This window comes from Scyliorhinus torazame, chromosome 10 (assembly GCF_047496885.1).
Source record: "Scyliorhinus torazame isolate Kashiwa2021f chromosome 10, sScyTor2.1, whole genome shotgun sequence".
NCBI classification, from domain to species: Eukaryota; Metazoa; Chordata; class Chondrichthyes; order Carcharhiniformes; family Scyliorhinidae; genus Scyliorhinus; species Scyliorhinus torazame.
This window is the reverse complement of record NC_092716.1, coordinates 171,654,018-171,674,879: the sequence shown is the minus strand read 5'-3', so window position 1 is coordinate 171,674,879 and position 20,862 is coordinate 171,654,018. Positions and strand designations below refer to the sequence as shown.

At 43.2% G+C, this 20,862-nt stretch overlaps 1 protein-coding gene across 5 annotated transcripts in view; it reads left to right on the top strand.

Annotated features, from left to right (window-relative positions):
• The window catches only part of ptpn5 (protein tyrosine phosphatase non-receptor type 5), a 296,571-nt gene that overhangs the window by 186,492 nt on the left and 89,217 nt on the right, over positions 1-20,862 (top strand). For 4 of the 5 annotated variants that reach the window (XM_072518941.1, XM_072518940.1, XM_072518942.1 and 1 more), the window contains one exon: positions 12,804-12,929. The exons of the other annotated variant lie outside the window; for it this stretch is intronic. In XM_072518941.1, coding sequence (XP_072375042.1) covers positions 12,804-12,929 — 126 coding nt within the window. The remainder of the gene's footprint in view (positions 1-12,803; positions 12,930-20,862) is intronic. 5 annotated transcript variants of the gene reach the window in all.

The following is a 20,862-nucleotide window of genomic DNA, read 5'->3' as shown; positions in this document are numbered from 1 at the left end:
GGAGGGTGCCTCGCTGTGGGCACCGATCTGTGACAACCATAGGTTTGCCCCGGCAGGGTTGGATCCGGGATGCAGACCATGTAAAGGTCCATTGACCTCGGATGGGAATTTCCGGAAGCCAGGCAGGTGTGGCCGGAGAATTCCGCCACTAACATTCAAATTGATCTGGAACTCATTGAATGATAGGATTTTTCATGATTTAGGGAAAGGGAGTGTAGAACCCTCTGGGCTGCCCGAGGATTTTCAATTTGATGCATAGCCAGCTTTATAAGGCCTCTGCAGGGTCCAGGCAGGAAAGATTTCTACCTTGGCTGATGTGTGCACAATGGCGGGATACATAGTTGCGCACTAACGATAAGGCCATCTAGGAAGAAGTTGTTCTTTTAGGAAAAGAAGTCAATGGTCCCTGGCGAGTCGGCAGGCTCTCTGTTTTTCTTCTCACAGCCGTGGTTGCACCTCAGCAATCCATAGTCCAGGTGAGTCACTCTCAGTGATTAAACAACAAAAAACATCAAAACATCTCACCATGCGAAAGATGTCGAGGGTAATGGGTTTATGATGTGTGAATGGCGATCGGGGAGCAGGAACACGAATGCCCCATGTCATTATGCAGTGAGGAGCAATCTCGAGGGAACAGATGGTACTCCCCCCGACTCCCTCTTTAGCAGCAGGTGCCAGGGTGACAGGAGTGCATACCCGGTGAACTGTGACATCCAACTTGGATTGGATTGGATTGGATTGGATTTGTTTATTGTCACGTGTACCGAGGTACAGTGACAAGTATTTTTCTGCGTGCAGCTCACCAGATCATTAAGTACATGAGAAGAAAAGGGAATAAAAGAAAATACATAATAGGGCAACACAACATATACAATGTAACTACACTGGCATCGGATGAAGCATACAGGGTGTAGTGTTAATGAAGTCAGTCCATAAGAGGGTCATTTAGGAGTCTGGTGACAGTGGGGAAGAAGCTGTTTTTGAGTCTGTTTGTGCGTGTTCTCAGACTTCTGTATCTCCTGCCCGATGGAAGAAGTTGGAAGAGTGAGTAAGCCGGGTGCGAGGGATCTTTGATTATACTGCCCGCTTTCCCCAGGCAGCGGGAGGTGTAGATGGAGTCAATGGATGGGGGGCAGGTTCGTGTGATGGACTGGGTGGTGTTCACGACTCTCTGAAGTTTCTTGCGGTCCTGGGCCGAGCAGTTGCCATACCAGGCTGTGATGCAGCCCGATAGGATGCTTTCTATGGTGCATCTGTAAAAGTTGGTAAGAGTCAATGTGGCCATGCCGAATTTGCTTAGTTTCCTGGGGAAGTATAGGTGCTGTTGTGCTTTCTTGGTGGTAGCATCGACGTGGGTGGACCAGGACAGATTATAAGCTGCCATACACACTGGCTTGGAATGGACAAAAGAGATGAACTCAGGAGGTGAGGCAAGAGTGACTGACCTTGACACCAAGGCAGCATTTGACCAAATGTGGCATCGAACAACCCGGGCAAAACCAGAGTTAATGGGAATCAGGAGGAAAACTCTCTGCTGGTTGGAGTCACACCTGGCACAAAAGAAGATGGTTGTGGTTTTTGGAGGTCAGTCATCTAAGTTCAAGGACATCCAGTTTATTGTGGTTGACAGGGCCCATATGACCGTGGCGAGGATGAGTAGGCTTTTTGAGGGAGTGGAGGATAGGTGTGGGCGGTGTGCTAGGGGCCCGCGAATCACTTCCACATGTCCTGGCCATGTCCAAGACTGAGGTGCTTCTGGCAGGGGTTCTCGGACGTGATGTCAGAGGTTCTGGGGTGAGGGTGGCCCCGAGTCCGGACGTGGCGATATTTGAGGTGTCGGAAGACCCGGGATTGCAGGTGAGGGGAGAGAAACCGATGTATTGATCGTTGCCTCCCTACTAGCCCAGAGACAAATTTTGTTATGTTGGAGGGACTTGAAACTGCTGAAGACAGGGGTGTGGATGAGAGTCCTGGCAGAATTCTTACGGTTAGAGAAAATCAAGTTCCCTCTACGGTGGTCGGTAGAAGGGTTCATTCGGAGACTGAAAACATTTATTGATTTCTTCAAGGAGGATTGAGAGGTCAGCGAAGGGGTGAGGAGATTTTCGGGGGTGGAGTAAGCGGGGTTAAAAAGGGGGGAAGGCTGGATGTGGTGGATGGGTGGTTAAAGGGGCTGGAGGGTTGGAGTTTTTGGGTGGGTTATTGTGATGGTCTTTAGTTACTCTTTGGTTGTCCTTTTGATATTTTGTATATTTATATTTTGGTGACAAGTCTTGAAGAAAAATATATTTTTTAAAACATTCAATGGCATTACCATCGCTGAATCCCCCACTATCAACATCTTTGGGGTTACCATTGGCCAGTAACTGAACTAGCAGAGAAATATAAATATTGTTTCTATAAGAACAGATCAGATGCAAGGAATCCTGGGACAAGTAACTCACCTCCTGATTCCCCAAAGCCTGTCCACAATCTACAAGGCACAAGTCAGGAGTGTGATGGAATACTCCGTTTGCCTGGATGAGTGCAGTTCCAACACCACTCAAGAAGCTCAACACCATCCAGGACAAAACCACCTATTTGATTGGCATCTTACCCACAAATCTTCACTCACTCCACCATTGACAAACAATCGAAGCAATGTGTATCATCTTTTTTTTTAGTTGATTTAACCAGTAAGTATTGCCCATCCCTAACTGCCCTCTGTTTCAGAGGGCATTTGAGAGTCAACCACTTTGCTGTGGATCTGGAGTCACGTGTTTGCCAGACTAGGTAAAGTTGGCAGATTTCCTTCCCTAAAAGACATTAGTGAATCAGATGGGTTTTTACGATAATTAACAATGGTTTCATGGTCATCATTTGACTTTTAATTCCAGATTTTTATTGAACTCAAATTTCACCATCTGCTGTGGCGGAATTTGAACTCGGGTCCCTCGATGATCTACAAGATGCATTACAGGAACTCAGTAAGTCCACTCAGACAGCACATTCCAAACCCATGACTGCTACCTTCTAGAATGACAAAGGCTGCAGATACATGGGAATATCACCACCTGGAAGTTCACCTCCAATACAGAAATCATCCGAACATGGAAGTATATACTGCCATTCTTTAATTGTCGCTGGTTCAAAATCCTGGAACTCCCTAACAGCACTGTGGGTGTATCTACATCACAGACTGCAGCGGTTCAAGAAGGCAGCTCACTGCCACCTTCCCAAGAGCAATTAGGGATGGACAATAAATGCTGGTCTAGCTAGCGACACCCACACCCCATGGTTGAATACAAAAAAAAACACTGTTCTAGTTAAAGTAGCCTACGGTTATGGGAGAAGGGAGTGATGTCCAGGTTCTGCAGTGGCCATTTATCAACTGGGCTCATAATTGTTTTGAGCATGCAAATGATCAAACCAACAGCAGGGCAGATGGTGAAAATGAAATGAAAATTGCTTATTGTCACAAGTAGGCTTCAAATGTGTAGTGTAATGTGTAGTGCTATTTAATTAAACGCTCTGAAAACACGGAACTCTGAAGAGAAATAATGTCTATGAGCAAAGAGGTGCTGGGTCCTGCCAATAAGAAAAGGCAATAAAACCAAAAGGTTCAAAAACGTGTTGGCAGCTTTCTCTTCCTGGAATCTGACCTTGTTAGCAGACAATAATGATTTGGGACTTTCTCCGTGGTGAGTATTGGAGAGCACTGCTAGAGTGGTTCAAATATAAGAACCTCATGTTCAGAACTATTGTCTGCTCTTTATCATGGGCCAGGTGGAGGCATGTGCAGTATTATACCTCTCATCAGTAGCACTCTGTCGATGGCGAACTGGTGGCATCGGCCATGTCTTCTGGGGTATCCCTTGTCCCCAAAGAGTCAGCCCTGGAACCACAAATTTATTTCAAAAATCTGTGGCACCTGCAAGTGGTTCAAAATATAAGAGATGGGAGAGCTCTCCAGGGACCGAGCACAAACATGCAAGATTTGCTTCTGTAATCACAAATTTGATCGTCATTTAAGGAGTGAAATACTTTTCATTTGATGAATCTCACAGGTTGCTGCCAGAGAGACCATAACAGCTCTCAAAGCCACATATGCGCATTCAATTGCACGCTGCACAAGCTCTGGTAGTCTGGCTTTTGACATCCATGCAAAATCGAACATACTAGTACACTACCATGACCAGGGCATTTGTGACTCCCCTTATGCATTTATGTGTCGCCGATTGGAGAATGTTGCACGGTTCTGTAGGCAAAAAAGTTTAACATGGTAGTAATCTTCAATGCTGCCAGCATGGCATGCCCTGTAAGTCCTTGCAGCTGCAGCTCATCCTAGAAAAGCTGGCAAATGTGAGCAACCATATCCCTGGACAAACAAAGGCGCCTGTGGCATTGCCTGTTACTCATTTTCATATGTGAACAGCACCTGTATTCGGCCAAATGGTCCTTCCGGAGCATCTTGAAATTCTTGGGGCCCCACTCTCACTGTCTCAGGTGGCTACTTCTGGTTTTGTGCAAATCTGCAACAAGTCCTTCTCCTCCAGCATTGTCTGCAGCCTCGACGCCTCTTTGGAACAAATCGATTTGATACAGGTTTCTCTCCATCTCCAAGCCAGCAGGCCAATGCAACATTTTAGAATTACAGTCCCAAGAAAATCTTTTGAATTTTTTAAAACTGTGAGAACAATTCTGGATTCAAGTCTCAAAATTTGTTACGACCAGGTGAGAAGGGGTAAACTGGCTTCCCTGTATTTAACCTCCTAGGGTAGTCCCAACAAAATTTTTAAAGTTTCTTTTTTATCAGGATATGCCTTTTTCAAATCAGAATGTATTTAACTGTCTATGCTGTGAGCAATAAGAAGCCAATCAAATCAGATATTCTTGCATGAATTAAAGAGCAAATTTATTAACCACTAAATCGGAGAAAGATAAAAATGGCAACACACATAAATGAGAAATAACGGGAGTTAGACTCCAATAAAAAAAGTTAAAAGAATGCTCAATTATGTGTCCTTTGGCTGTCCTTGAAGCATAGATTTTCAGCATTATGGCTAATTTAGCTGATTTTGTGGATGCAGTCAGATGTAGAAGATGTTACAATTATTATGTGATCTTGGTTCACTGGTAGGCTTCTGGTAGAAGCTTATTCCAAAAACGTGAGAGGGAGAAAGCAAGAGGTCCTCGGCTTGTTTCCTCTGCTGATTTCCTCCTTTCTGGACACTGCCTGTGACACTTGCAGCTCTCGTGGCAGCCTCATCTTGAAATTCTTCACCCATTGTGTACTTCCAAGAGGTGTTGGATGGGTCTGTTTCAGTACCCTGTCATGTGAGAGTACCCTTTAAGAAATGGGTGTTTAAGAAATGTACCTTTAAGAAATGGAGCTGCTCATGTTACTGGAGTGATGTCAGAGTGTGGGTGGAGCTGAGCTCCACTTCTGTTTTTTTTGGTTTCAGTTTGAGAAAGCTTGGGTGTCTGTGAGCTGCACTGCTGTTGATCTCTGCCATGAAGGACTATCTCTTAATGGGGCAGCACGGTAGCATTGTGGATAGCACAATTGCTTCACAGCTCCAGGGTCCCTGGTTCGATTCCGGCTTGGGTCACTGTCTGTGCGGAGTCTGCACATCCTCCCAGTGTGCGCGTGGGTTTCCTCCGGGTGCTGCGGTTTCCTCCCACAGTCCAAAGATGTGCAGGTTAGGTGGATTGGCCATGATAAATTGCCCTTAGTGTCCAAAATTGCCCTTAGTGTTGGGTGGGGTTACTGGGTTATGGGGATAGGGGGGAGGTGTTGCCCTTGGGTAGGGTGCTCTTTCCAAGCGCCGGTGCAGTGTCGATGGGCCGAATGGCCTCCTTCTGCACTGTAAATTCTATGATTTGGTGAATTGAGAAGAATTATAAATGTTTTCAGTCTTGAATGTGCTCCTAATGTGCTCCTGTTTGAAGGTGTGTTAAGTTTTGGGATGTTAAAAGAACAGCATACAGATAGCTTAGTGTTGTATTCTTTGGGGGGTGTATTTGATTTACTGGTTGCTAAGATATTCACTGTTTGTTTTAAAAAGGTTAACTTGAGTTCATAGAATAAACATTGTTTTGTTTTAAAAACCGCTGGTCCATTTTCTGCTGTACCACACCTGTAGAGTGGGCGGAGTGCTCCCCATTACCACAATCTATTAAAAGTTGTGGGTCAGGTGAACTCCATGATACACTTTGGGATTCTCTAAACCCTGGCCCATAACAATTGGGGGCTCAAGGGGGATAAAAGTCTATCTGTTGGATTGGCTTAATTAACTTAAAGACAGTGAGGGGTGAGCATATTGTGGTTGTTTTTCAGGTGTGGTGTTCTAGTTTAAGTTGGAAGTGTGTTGTGGACAATGGCTCTTTCAGAGGCACAGAGGTTTTTGGGGGTGGAGCCTTTCACACGCAGTGCCTTACGGACAGAGACTAAAAGCAGACTGTTAGATTTGGCAAAAACATTGCAGTTAACATTACCTGACAAAATGTGAAAAGGTGAGGTAATTATGGCGGTGGTTAAGCATTTAAAGTTGCCTGAGATAGAGTTTGACTCATTGGAAATGGAAAAATTCAGTTGCAAATTAAACAAATGGAACATGAGAAAGAATTGAAACATCTTGAATATGAAAGAGAGAGAGAGGAAAAAGAAAAGGAGAGAGAAGAAAGGAAAGAATAGCCCTAGCAGAACAAAAAGAAAGAAAAAGGGAGATACAGATCAGGGAAAAAGATAAGGAGAGAGTTTGAACTTCAGAAAATTGACATGAAACATGACAGTCAGTTAAAATTGGCAGACGTAAAGGGAAACGTACAGTCGGATGATAGTGATGAGGATAGTGCGAAAGACCGTCAAAGTCGAAGGCTTGGCGGGAATCTATTTAAATATGTCCAAACATTGCCAAGGTTTGACGAGAAGGAAGTGGAAGCCTTTTTCATTTCATTTGAGAAGGTAGCTAAACAAATGAAATGGCCACAGGACATGTGGGTGTTACTGATTCAAACAAAGCTGGTAGGTAGAACTAGTGAAGTGTTTGCATCACTACCGGAGAAGGTATCTGGGACGTATGAGGAGGTGAAAAAATCTATCTTAGGTGCATATGAACTAGTGCCTGAAGCTCACAGACAAAGGTTTAGAAATTTAAGGAAAGAATTTGGTCAAACATACATGGAGTTTGAAAGGATCAAACAGGATAATTTTGATAGGTGGATAAGGGTTTTGAAAATAGACCAAACGTATGAAGCTTTCAGGGAAATTATACTTTTGGAGGAGTTAAAAAATTCAATTTCTGATATAGTGAGAACTCATGTGGAAGAACAGAGGGTTAAAACTGCGAGCGTAGCAGCAGAAATGGCAGATGATTATGAATTAGTTCATAAATCAAAGTTTGGTTTCCGACATCAGTTTCAGCCTGTGAGGGATAGAAACTGGGGATATGAGAAATACTCAAGTGGTAAAGGTAAAGGTGATCTGATGAGAAATAATACGGAGAGTGTACCTCAGATTAAAAAAGAAATCCAGGAGGGTGGAAAAGAAATGAAAAGTTTCAAATGTTTTCACTGTAATAAAGTAGGCCATGTAAAGTCACAGTGTTGGTGGTTGAAGAAAAGCACTGGGAAGGCTGATGTGGTAAAACAGGATAAGACAGTGGGGTTTGTTAAAGTGGTAAAGGAAAGCCCAAGTGAAGCGAAGGACGTGCAAAAGATTGTACAGCCTGATCAAGAGGTGATTGATTAGAAGGTGCCAGATGTCTTTAAAGAATTTACTTGTGTGGGTAAAGTTTACTCGTGTATCAGGAGGAGTAGGTAAAGAAGTCACAATTTTAAGAGTTACGGGAGCTAGTCAATCTTTAATGGTAAGAGATGAGGAGTTATGTAGTTTGGGAAGAATGTTGCCATTAAAGGTGGTAATATGTGGAATTCAGGGTGAGAGGAGCAGCGTTCCATTATACAAAGTAAGGTTGTGTTATGGGCGAGGCGTTTTCAGAACGCCAAAATGTATCATGGAGTTCAACCAACCTCTCCCTTTAATGGATTTGTTGCTTTTCCGAGCACATGGCTTTTTCCCTAGGTGTGGGATTGTGGTAGTATGTATTGGGGGTCATGTGGGACTGGAAGCCCTAATGTCATTGGCTGACAGATCCCGGGTCCTGGTTGGCCGTTGACCTCATACTCCGCCCTGAAGGCGAAGTAAAAGAAGCCGGTGCCTTCCCCCGCAGGCCAGTTTACTATCGGGCTGCTGGGGAACAGACACGCTTAATAAAGCCTCATCGACTTCACTCTATTCGTCTCACGGAGTCTTTGTGCGCCACAGGGATTACAATTAGGGACACGTGGGTTTTTAAACACAAAACACTGTTTATTCCATGAACTCAACTTAACATCTTAAATAAACATCGGATCTCTTAACACCCCTTACTTCAAAGATAACTCAGAAAATATTGCAACAGTAAATAACTCCTTAAAATGTTCCTTCAAACTTCCAAGAGACTTAACACCTTTAAACAGTATCACATCAGGTTAAAGGATATATATATTTCCTGTAGAATGGCAGAGATATATATGCTTGGTTGACTTCAGCTCCAGCACCTTGCTTTCTTCCTGCAAACTCTCTGGAAACACACAGACACACCCCAAGCTGCTTTCTCAAACCTGGCTTTCTCCCTTCAAGCACTCACAGCAAACCAGAACTTCTCAAGCTGCTGTCTCAAACTGGCTTTCTACTTTTAAACTGCTCACAGCAAAACTACCAGGCGCTTTTAAACTGCTCTCAGCAAAACCAGCCAGGCACTTTTTAAATTGCAAAACCAAACTGCAAAAAATTGGCTGAACTGAGCTGAGCTCTATGACATCACTGTTTTCTGAAGGTACATTGCTTAAACATCCATGTCTTAAAGGTACCCTCACATGACAGTTGGAAAGTCTAGTGAAGAGTGGTGAAGTGGTAGTAGGAGTAATAGAGAAATTATCTTGTCCAGGAATACAGATTATCTTGGGTAATGATATAGCTGGATTGCAAGTGGGAGTGATGCCTACTGTGGTTGATAAGCCAGTGAAAAATCAGACAACTGAAGTGTTGAAGGACGAATATCCTGGGATTTTTCCAGATTGTGTAGTAACAAGGTCGCAAAGTCACTGGTTAAGACAAGAGGAGAAATCAAAGAGTGAAGATGAAGTTGAAGTGCCATTATCAGAAACGATTTTTGATCAGATGGTTGAAAAAGAACAAGAACAGATGGAGGATGAGGCGGATGTTTTTAGTTCAGGAAAATTGGCGGAGTTACAACAAAAAGATCTAGAGATAAAACGGATATTTCAGAAAACATACACGGAAGAGGAATCTGAATGTATTCAAGAGTGTTATTACCGTAAAAGTAATGTTTTGATGGGAAAATGGAGACCTTTACATATGCAGGCGGATGAAAAGTGGGCAGAAGTTCATCAAGTAGTATTGCCGGTAGGGTATAGAAAGGAGGTGTTGCGAGTTGCACATGAGGTACCAGTGGGGATAAGGAAAACTCAAGCTAAAATCCAGAAACATTTTTATTGGCCTGGGCTGCATAAAGTTGTCATTAAATTTTGTCAATCATGTCACACATGTCAAGTGATAGGGAAACCTCAAGCAGTGATAAAACCAGCACCCTTAATACCCATTCCTGCACTTGAGGAACCTTTTACAAGGGTCCTAATTGATTGTGTAGGAACGCTTCCCAAAACGAAAAGTGGGAATCAATATCTTTTGACTACAATGGATGTGTCTACTAGGTTTCCAGAGGCCATTCCAGTCTGTAATATTACAGCTAAAAAGATTGTGGAGGAGTTACTTAAATTCTTTACTAGATATGGACAACCCACAGAAATACAATCGGATCAAGGATCAAATTTTACCTCAAAGTTATTCAAAGAAGTTATGGATAGCTTAGGAATAAAACAATTTAAATCAACTGTGTACCATCCAGAATCGCAGGGAGCGTTAGAAAGGTGGCATCAGACATTAAAGACAATGTTGAGTTATCTTGCAGAGGAAAAACGAATTGACCTGAAAGTTATTGATATCACATGGGCAAGTTTGTGGTGATAAATTGGGAAGTACTAAGATGGCTATACATGATGTAGATGGGGGAAATGCTGTTCCAATCAAACAACATCCATATAGACTTAACCCTTTAAAATTGGCACAGGTTAACAAAGAGATTTAGAATATGCTTAAAAATAGCATAATTGAAGTGGGTTGCAGCCAATGGAGCTCACCCATAGTGATGGTGCCAAAATCAGATGGTACCCAACGGTTGTGTGTGGACTATAGAAAGGTTAATGGAGTTACAAGAACGGACTCTTATCCTATCCCACGTTTGGAGGAATGCATTGAGAAAGTGGGAAAATCTGTTTTTATTTCCAAATTGGATTTACTTAAAGGTTACTGGCAGGTACCTTTATCCGAAAGGGCGAAGGAGATTTCAGCTTTTGTGACTCCAGATGGTATATACCAATTCAAAGTTATGCCATTTGGCATGAAAAACGCTCCAGCCACATTTCAACAGTTAACTAACAAAGTTGTTTCAGGATTACCCAATTTTGCGGTATACAGCGACGATCTGGTAATTTTCAGCCAGACATGGAAAGACCATTTGAAACATCTGATGGAGTTATTCGATCGACTTCAGGAGGCGGATTTGGTGATAAATCTAGCCAAAAGTGAATTTGGAAAAGCCCAAATCACTTTCCTTGAGGAGTTTTTGATACCCTCGAGACGAAGGGAAATCATGCGATTTCTTGGCATAAGTGGATTTGATCGTACATTTGTGCAAAGGTTTTGTAGTGTGATTGCTCCACTGATAAACTTGCTGAAGAAACGTCAAAAATTTCAATGGACAGCGGACTTTCAACAGGCATTTGACTGTCTGAAAATATTGATAACCGATGCTCCTGTGTTGGAGAATTGCAAGGGACTCTATGATCAGATTGAACTAAATTATCTGACTTTAAAAAGAAATGCCGAGGCGTAGAGAAATGGATGGATCGTGCAGAGACCTTCTTGATCAAAACGACTGTCAATCGAGAGGAATCTCAGTTGGAGGAAGAAGGAAAAAAATAGACTATATTATTATACCTGTAGGCATGTGTTGTTTTTTGAAACAAACAAGTATATTTACTGAGTGCATTTCTTAAAGGATAGTGCAAAGGTGAACAATGAAACCATCTTGAAGTTGATGGGTTTTTTTTCTTTGGGGGGGGGGTGTCATGTGAGAGTACCCTTTAAGAAATGGGTGTTTAAGAATTGTACCTTTAAGAAATGGAGCTGGGGCAGCACGGTGGTACAGTGGTAGCACTGCAGTCTCACGGTGCCGAGGTCCCAGGTTCGATCCCGGCTCTGGGTCACTGTCCGTGTGGAGTTTGCACATTCTCCCTGTGTTTGCATGGGTTTCACCTCCACAACCCAAAGATGTGCAAGGTAGGTGGATTGAACACGTTAAATTGCCCTTTAATTGTAAAAAATTAATTGGGTTCTCTAAAATTTATTGAAATTTTTTTTTTTAAAGAAATGGAACTGCTCATGTTACTGGAGTGATGTCAGAGTGTGGGTGGAGCTGAGCTCCACTTCTGGTTTTTTTGGTTTCAGTTTGAGAAAGCTTGGGTGTCTTTGAGCTGCACTGCTGTTGATCTCTGCCATGAAGGACTATCTCTTAATCATTTGGTGAATTCAGAAGAATTATAAATGTTTTCAGTCTTGAATGTGCTCCTAATGTGCTCCTGTTTGAAGGTTTGTTAAGTTTTTGGATGTTAAAAGAACAGCATACAGATAGCTTAGTGTTGTATTCTTTGGGGGGTGTATTTGATTTACCGGTTGCTAAGATATTCACTGTTTGTTTTAAAAAGGTTAATTTGAGTTCATAGAATAAACATTGTTTTGTTTTAAAAACCACTGGTCCATTTTCTGCTGTACCATATCTGTAGAGTGAGCCATGTGCTCCCCAAACCACAATCTATCAAAAGTTGTGGGTCAGGTGAACTCCATGATACACTTTGGGATTCTCTAAACCCTGGCCCATAACAACCCGATGCAGTCTCTTCTTAGTTACATGTTTCAAGGGTTTCTGGATTACAGGAAATTTCTCTCTCTTCACTCTTCCTTTAGGGTGATTTTGTGGGTTTCTCACCTTCGCCTTAGAATGTAGCCTTGCATTTTAAGCAGTTTGCTCTATCTCAGTCGAATTGCAAAACTTCGAGTAAGTTGAATAATCATATTTTCAAATATAATGGGGTATAGCTTCATAACAACACACACTTAGATGCGTATTTATGCCCTCTCCATACTGCATCTAACTGGTGCTTTACTATCCTAGAAATGCTTAGTGGGGAAGTGTAGAAGGGGCCTAAGTCTGGATCTAGTTCTTTCCCTGGAGTGCTAGCAGAGACACTATGAAGCTCTCTCTACACTACTTGAACAATATGCCCTACTGAGCCTGTGTGACATTTTTCCTTTTTTCACATCAGGCATATTTAGGTTAATCCCAATTAAATACCAATCAGTGTGTGTTCATAAGAGAATTAAAAAATGATAGATTATTTGTGACTTCACTCATCAAGTTAAAAGCATCAAACTCATCAAGTTAAAAGCACCTTGAAATATTTCATTATGTTAAAAGTGTTATATAAATAAGTTGTTGCTGATTATAATTTTCCTTTTTGGTTTCTGTTGTCATTACCCTGCCCATTTAATGATTTGTACACACTTTGGTTCTGTGTAATACATGGCCATCAATCCCCTAAATAGACAGCCTGTGATTGTTTTTTTGATTGTACTATAGGTCCTCTGGGTTGGATATCTATGCCAGGGTTACGGAGTGGTTGCTGCTGGACAGAAAGTTCTGAGCCTGTTACAATACTTACTGATGCCTACAATTGCTTTCCCAGTCATTTCAATAAATACAGAGGTAAGAGAAATGCCATCATCTGGCAAGCAGAATCTTTGGTGTTGATAAAAACTGTGAATGTAAAATCTATCAGAATAACATTGTGTTATGATTTGAGCCTGTCTTATGTATTACACCCACTGCACAAAATACATTGGATACAAAGCACAGCCTTCTCTCTATACTTGATGTGCAGGACCTTCAATACTTTCTGGATATTGTAATAATTTGTTTCTTTACATATAACAATTTGAACCTTTAGAAAAATGAGAAGTAAATTAATTGAAACCTACATTTCTTACAGGGCCTTGGGTAGTTCAGAGAGGCTGTTTCCCTGACTGGAGAGTCTAAAATTAGTGGTCAAAGTCTCAGGATGAGTGGCAGCCATTTACCACTGAAATGAGAAATTTCTTCACTCAGAGGCTTGTGAATCTTTGGAATTGAGGGCTTTGGTTGTTCAGTAATTGAGTTTATTCAAGACTGAATTGGATAGGTTTTTAGAAATCGAGTGGGTAAGCTAGCGGTCAGGTAGGGCAGCACGGTGGTGCAGTGGTTAGCACTGCCTCATGGCACCGAGATCCCAGGTTCGGTCCCAGCTCTGGGTCACTGTCTGTGTGGATCATAAGATCATAAGACATAGGAGCAGAATTAGGCCACTCGGCCCATCGAATCTGCTCCGCCATTCAATCATGGCTGATATTTTCTCATCCCCATTCTCCTGCCTTCTCCCCATAACCCCTGATCCCCTTATTAATCAAGAACCTATCTATCTCTGTCTTAAAGACACTCAGTGATTTGGCCTCCACAACCTTCTGCGGCAAAGAGTTCCACAGATTCGCCACCCTCTGGCTGAAGAAATTCCTCCACATCTCTGTTTAAAGGATCATCCCTTTAGTCTGAGATGGTGTCCTCTGGTTCTAGTTTTTCCTACAAGTAGAAACATCCTCTCCACGTCCACTCTATCCAGGCCTCGCAGTACCCTGTAAGTTTCCCCCCTCATCCTTCTAAACTCCCGAGTGCAGACCCAGAGTCCTCAACCGTTCCTCATACGACAAGTTCTTCATTTAAGGGATCATTCTTGTGAACCTCCTCTGGACCCTTTCCAAGGCCAGCACATCTTTCCTTAGATACGGGGCCCAAAAATAGGGTCTGACCAGAGCCTTATACAGCCTCAGAAGTACACCCCTGGTCCAGTCCTCTTGACATGAATGCTAACATTGCATTTGCCTTCTTAACTGCCGATTGAACATGCACGTTCACCTCAAGAGAATCGTGAACAAGGACTCCCAAGTCCCTTTGTGCTTCTGCTTTCCTAAGCATTTTCCCATTTAGCAAATAGTCTATGCCTAAATTCCCCTTTCCAAAGTGCATAACCTCACACTTTTCCACATTGTATTTCATTTGCCACTTCACTGCCCACTGGAGTTTGCACATTCTCCCCGCGTTTGCGACGGTTTCGCCCCCACAACCCAAAAGATGTGCAGGGTAGATGGATTGGCTATGCCAAATTGCCCCTAAAAATTGGAAAAAATGAATTGGGTACTCTAAATTTATTTTTAAATGCTGGCCATCAGGGTGGATAAGCTGGCGGAGGGGATGAACGAGGACTTTGAGTAACTATTTTCTGAGCACTTTGACAAGCTTTGCAAGAAGATGATGACCTCGCTCACAGAGTAGGTGGATAAGACTCTTACCCCGATGAAGGAGGCTTTGGCAAAGACAACGACAGCAGTGCGGGAGCAAGGAGAGGTGTTGAAGAGAGTGGAGGAGGCATTGTCGCTGCACAGCGACCTGTTCACTGCGATGGGTGAGGAGTTTGGTGGGTGGTGGACCCTAACAAAGGGCTGAGAGCCAAATTGGAGGACCTGGAGAACAGGTCACTAAGGCAAAATAGATGGATCATGGGACTGTCTGTAGGGCTGGAGGGCCAGTGGAGTATTTTACGGAAATGTTTGCCACATTGATGGGGTGTGGGGGTGGGGAGAGGACCCCTCCTTCTATGGGTTGAACAGGCTCACCGGTAGCTCCGTCCAAAACCAAAGACAAATTAACTACCAAGAGCTGTGACAGTATGCTTCCACAGATATCAGATGAAGGAAAAGTTGCTGAGATGGGCAAAGCTGAATTCAAGAGGTGACGTGGGAAAGCGTTGGTATTCAGGCATACCAGGATCTCACGGCAGAGCTGACGAGAAGGCGGGCGAAGGCAGTGTTGCATAAAAGCAACATGAGATCTGGGATGGTCTACCAGGCGAAGCTGAGGGTTACAGACAACTCCAAGGGATTCTACTTTGAGACATCGGAGGAGGTGGAAGCGTTGTGGAAGCTGAAGAACTGGGACTGAAATGAGTTTGGACTTTGGCTGTGTTAATTTTTTTTCTATTTTTATTCCTCTTCACCTTTCTCTTTTTTCTTTTTGTTTTTTTCCCCCTCTGCTTAAGTTGTATTTGGGAAGGTTTGGTTTGGGGCTTTGTAGTGATTGGGTGGGATTTGCTTTTTTTGGGTTTCAGGGATTACTGTGTTCGGAGTTTAGAAGGTTTTGATGTGGGGAGTGTTGATGTTGTTTTTTTTTATGTGCGGGTGGGGGTTCTGGCAGGGGCCACCTCGCTAGCAAACATGAACGAGGTGGGGGGAGGGGCTACAGTCATTGGAGCCTTTAAGGACTGGTTTTGATGGGCCTGGGAGGTGTGATGGGATGGGGACGATACTGGGTGAGGTGGTTTCGAGAGTAAGTAGCTGGGGGGTTTCTGGGAAGGGGGGAAGCGTTAGGGGGCTGACGGTGCCTGGGGGTGGGGCTAGGTACCACCTGTTGGGCGGGGCCAGGAGTAGCGGTTATGACTGATAGGAGGGGCAGGTGAGACGCCCAGTCAGGGTGGTGACGTGAATCATGCAAGGGCTGGGGGACTGGTGAAGCGAGCAAGAGTTTGCCTGATGGTGAAGGACCAGGTGAGGCTACGGAAGAGGTGGGTGAGTCAGGCGTTCCACTTGGGCTTTGATACCTGGGGGGAGCGATTCTGGTGGGTAAGAAGGTGAGATTCTAGATGTAGAAGGTGGTGGCTGATCAGGGGGGGTAGTATGTTATAGAACGGGTGATTTGGATGGGAGGTTGGTGGTGTTGGTTAGCGTATATGCCCCGAATTGGGACAACGTAGGACTTGCGAAGAAAATGCTTGCTGTCATACCGAATTTGAATACGTACCAGTTAATACTGCGGGGGACTTCTATAGTGTTGGATCTGAAGGTGGATAGGTCCAAGCTGCGTTCGCTGACCTGCTGACCCCATGGGAGGGGAGGGGGGGGGAGGCGTTGCATGTGTTTATGAGGGGGATGGAATGGGTGGGCTCGTGGAGGTTTCGGCACTGCGGGATAAGGAGTATTCGGGTAAGGCAACAGGGCTTGATTGTTTCCCGGTAGTTTTATAAAAGGTTTACCATGGCGCTGCTGTTGGTGGAGATGATTGAGGATGCGGTGGCTAAAGGGGCACTACCTGCGCCAATAGGATAGGCATCAATTGCTGCGTAAAAAAGGCAAGGACCCAGTGGCGTGTGGGTCGTATAGGCCTACATCTTTGTTGAATGTGGACGCCAAGATATTGGCGAAGGTGCTGGGGCTTAGGTTGGAGGAGTGCCTCCCGAAAGTGATTGGGGAGGATCAGACGGCGTTCGTAAAGAACAGACAGTTATTGTCAAATATTCAGCATCTGTTGAATGCGGTGCTTTCTCTGGCAGAAGGGAGGGAGTTGCAGGTGATGGATGCGGAGAAGGCGTTTAATCGTATGGAGTGGAGCTATTTGTTTGCAGTGTTGGAGAGGTTTTGGATTGGGCCTAAGTTTGTGGCATGGGTGAAATTTCTCTAGAAGGATCCAATGGCATCTGTGCACACAATGGAAAGTATCCTGAATTCATCTCATTTGTGCGCACACAAGCCATCGGATTTTTCTACAACCATTTCACCCATGCCACCAACTTGGTGTTGGGTTTATTTCGTTTTGTAATGTTTGTTAAGTAATGGTTTGAGAGACATTGCAATTAGTTGTCTCATTTATGTTAAGTATCCATTAATTGACACTGATATGTAAAGGGACTTCAGGTGGCCTCTGTCAGGTGATGTATCGTGAGAGTTTTGTGCAAAGGCTGTTGGAAGGAAATAAATGTGTGTTTGTGAAAAAGGAACAGAACTTTAGACTCTTCATATCACAGCAACTAAAATGTCTAACAATTGGTAGCAGAGGATGGTTGCTGTGTAAATGTGAAGGGTTGAAAGATACAACTGTTCCAGATCAAACCAAGGAGTGAGTGAGAAAAGAAACAAAAGGGAGATATGGCTGAATCGAGGATAAAGATGGCTGGATATGACTATCCTCCCTTATTTTCTGAAAGGGAATCGTCCAATCAATGGAGGAGTGCAGTAGTTATGTGGACTGAGGTAACTGCTTTGGGAAAGAGAAAACAAGGTATGGCATTGGCTCTTTCTCTACCATATGGCAGTAAAATCCAAAACAAAGTGCTTTCTGAGCTGGAATTGGAAGAGTTAGACGCAGAAGAAGGTCTGGAGACTTTATTACATTATATGGATAAGATTTATAAGAAAGATGACTTGTTAAGTGCATATGAAGCATGGTCGGATTTTGATAAGTGACGGAAAATGGAGAATATCTCCATGGAAGACTATATAATGGAATTTGGCAGACTATATAAAAGACTGCAGAAAAACAACCTGGAATTTCCACAGTCTGTGTTGGCCTTTAAATTACTTGACTGTGCTAGAGTGAGCAACATGGATAGGCTCATGGTTTTGACAGGAGTTCAGTTTACTGATAAGGATACCTTATTCAAACAGATGACAAAAGCTTTACAAAAGTTTCTGGGGAAACATTCGATTCCGATGGCTCTGATGACCCAAATAGGTCAGCCTGCAATAAGGCAGAATATGGAAGATACACTACTAACAGGATGGCGAAATCGTATGGCTACGAATAGGGCTCAAGACTATAGAAGGAGACCGAGACAAGGAAATTATGAAGACAGAAACCCAGTTAGAACCTATAATAGGAAGATGAACCCCAGAAATGCACAGGCATGATAAATCGATGTTTTCGATGTGACTCTCAATACCATTATGCTTTCAACTGTCCAACTCGTTATGATAGAGTGTTTGAAGCGACACATGACACAGAAGAGTCAGAAGAGGAAAAAGATAGTGACCAGAAACAAGGCATTGTCCTATTGACAAGCAGTTTTATGCCGGTAATGAGGGTGTTGGTTGCAGAATCCTTCAACTGTGCTGTATTGGACAGTGGCTGCACATCTACTGTGTGTGGAATTGACTGGTTAAAATGTTACCTGGACTCTTTGAATGCTGAAAATCGTAACAAGGTTAAGGAATTTGAAAGTTCCACAAGTTTCAGGTTTGGGGATGATAATACTCTGAAGTCACTGAAAAGAGTGGTGATCCCTTGCAAAATTGCCGGAGTGAATCATTTCATTAGCACGGATGTTGTATCAAGTGAGATACCTTTGCTTCTGAGCAGACCGTCGATGAAGAAAGCACATATGAAACTGGAAATGGAACAGGATAAGGCAACAGTTTTTGGAAAGACGGTGGACTTACAATTTACATAGTCGGGACACTATTGTATTCCATTCCTGACAATATTTCAAGTAGAGTGGTTAAGGATGTGTTAATGGCAGTTGAAAATGGGACTTTAGCTGATAAAAAGCTTGTGGTATTAAAACTGCATAGGCAATTTGCACATCTATCTCCTCGGAGGGGGAAGGGATGACGACTATACTAAACTGATAGAACAGGTTAGTGACCGCTGTGAAGTTTGTAGGAAGTACAGAAGGACACCAGCACAACCGATAGTAACCCTACCTTTGGCCAGGGATTTTAACAACATTGTGGCCATGGACCTTAAGATCTGGGATAAAGCAAATAATATATTTATTTAGCATTTTGTAGATTTAGCAACCAGATTTAGTCAATCAACGATTGTACGAAGTAAAGAAAAGAGAGTAATTCTGGATCAAATCGTGGAAAAATGGATAGGGACAGGAATGGGTCCACCGGTAAAATTCCTTACGGACAATGAGGAAGAATTTGCTAATGATGAGTTTAGGGATATGTGCGAAAACATGAATATCAGAGTTATGAATACGGCTGCAGAAAGCCCACTTAGTAATGGTGTCTGTGAAAGAAATCACGCTGTCATCGATGACATGCTTCAGAAAATTTTGGCAGATCGACTAAATTGCAGGCTAAATTCAGCTTTAGCATGGGCAGTACATGCAAAGAATTCATTGCAGATGGTTGGGGGCGAGAGTCCTTATCAATTAGTGTTTGGTAGAAATCCTAAAATGCCGTCCATTTTGGATGACCAGCCTCCAGCTTGGGAGGGGACTACAATTAGCTCTGGTTTTGCTGAACATTTAAATGCATTACATCGCAGTAGAAAAGCTTTTTTGGAAGCAGACGTCTCTGAAAGAATTCGCAGAGCTTTAAGACATAACGTACGGCCATCAGATGCCGTTTTTCAGCAAGGAGGCATAGTATACTATAAGAGAGACAATTCTAATGAATGGAAAGGCCCAGGGAAGATCATAGGCATAGATGGCAAAACAATTATTTTGCAACATGGTAATCAAACTGTTAGGGTACATTCATCAAGGATAATGGGTACAGATTACAAATTTTCAAACTTAGACAGAGCAGACAGACATGACGAGGAACCAGAGTCATCTGGTACGCATGTGTTACAGAACTATGAGGACCAATTAACTGATATAGACAGGGTTTCTGTGGAGGAACACAACACTTCTGATGAATTAGAACAGGCCATTTTTCCAAAAGGGCAACTGCCAAAAGTTGGTACAAAAGTGACATACTTGCCTGAAGGGTCCAGTCAATGGAAGGATGCAACTGTTATTAGTAGAGCAGGGAAGGCCACTGGAAAGTATAAACAGTGGTTGAATGTACAGCATTCAGGGGAAGGAGTCTGGACAATGGATTGGGAAAACTAAGTTCAAAAATGGAGAGTACAGAAACGCAGTGCCAGTTCAGATAGTACACCAGATAGTGAACAGGTCCGCAGGAAAAGGTCGAGAACTATTGAGAGGACATCCCACAGCAGAAGGGAAAGATCAAGCAGTAGCAGTACAGAACGAGATACCAGGCGGGAGAGGGGACGTAGTTTATCAAGATCTCGGAACATGAGTAAGACTACGAATACTAACAGGAGTAGGAGCCCACATGCACGTGAGATTTTGGTGGCTTCAAATAAATTAGATGAAAAAGTTATCAAAGGAGCTAAACAGCAAGAATTGCATAGTTGGAGTGAATTTGGGGTATACACGGAAGTACCGGATAGGGGACAAAGAGCTCTATCCCACAGATGGATTTGCACGGAAAAGGTTCTTCCGGATGGAACTTATAAGGCAAAGGCCAGGCTTGTGGCAAGGGGATTTGAAGAAAACTTAGAAGATCAGGATTTAAGGGTAGATTCACCTACAACAGGAAAGGTTATTTTAAAGATCTTCTTGGCTCTATTAGCCACAAAGGCATGGGAATGCAAATCTATAGATATAAAAGGTGCCTTTTTGCAGGGGCATCAGCTCCAGAGAGACATTTTTCTCCGTACTCTTAAAGAAGCAGCTAACACAGAAGGGGTACTCTGGAAGTTGAACAAATGTGTATATGGATTAAATGATGCATCTAGAGTCTGGTATTTTTCGGTAAGGTCAGTTTTGTTAAAGTTAGGCTGTTGCCAGTTGAAAGCAGATCCTGCAATGTTTTACTGGCACAATAAAGGAAATCTTTCTGGCATTTTTATGATGCATTTCGATGATTTTTTGTGGGGTGGGACTAGTGATTTTGAATCATAGAATTTACAGAATCATAGAATTTACAGTGCAGAAGGAGGCCATTCGGCCCATCGAGTCTGCACCAGCTCCTGGAAA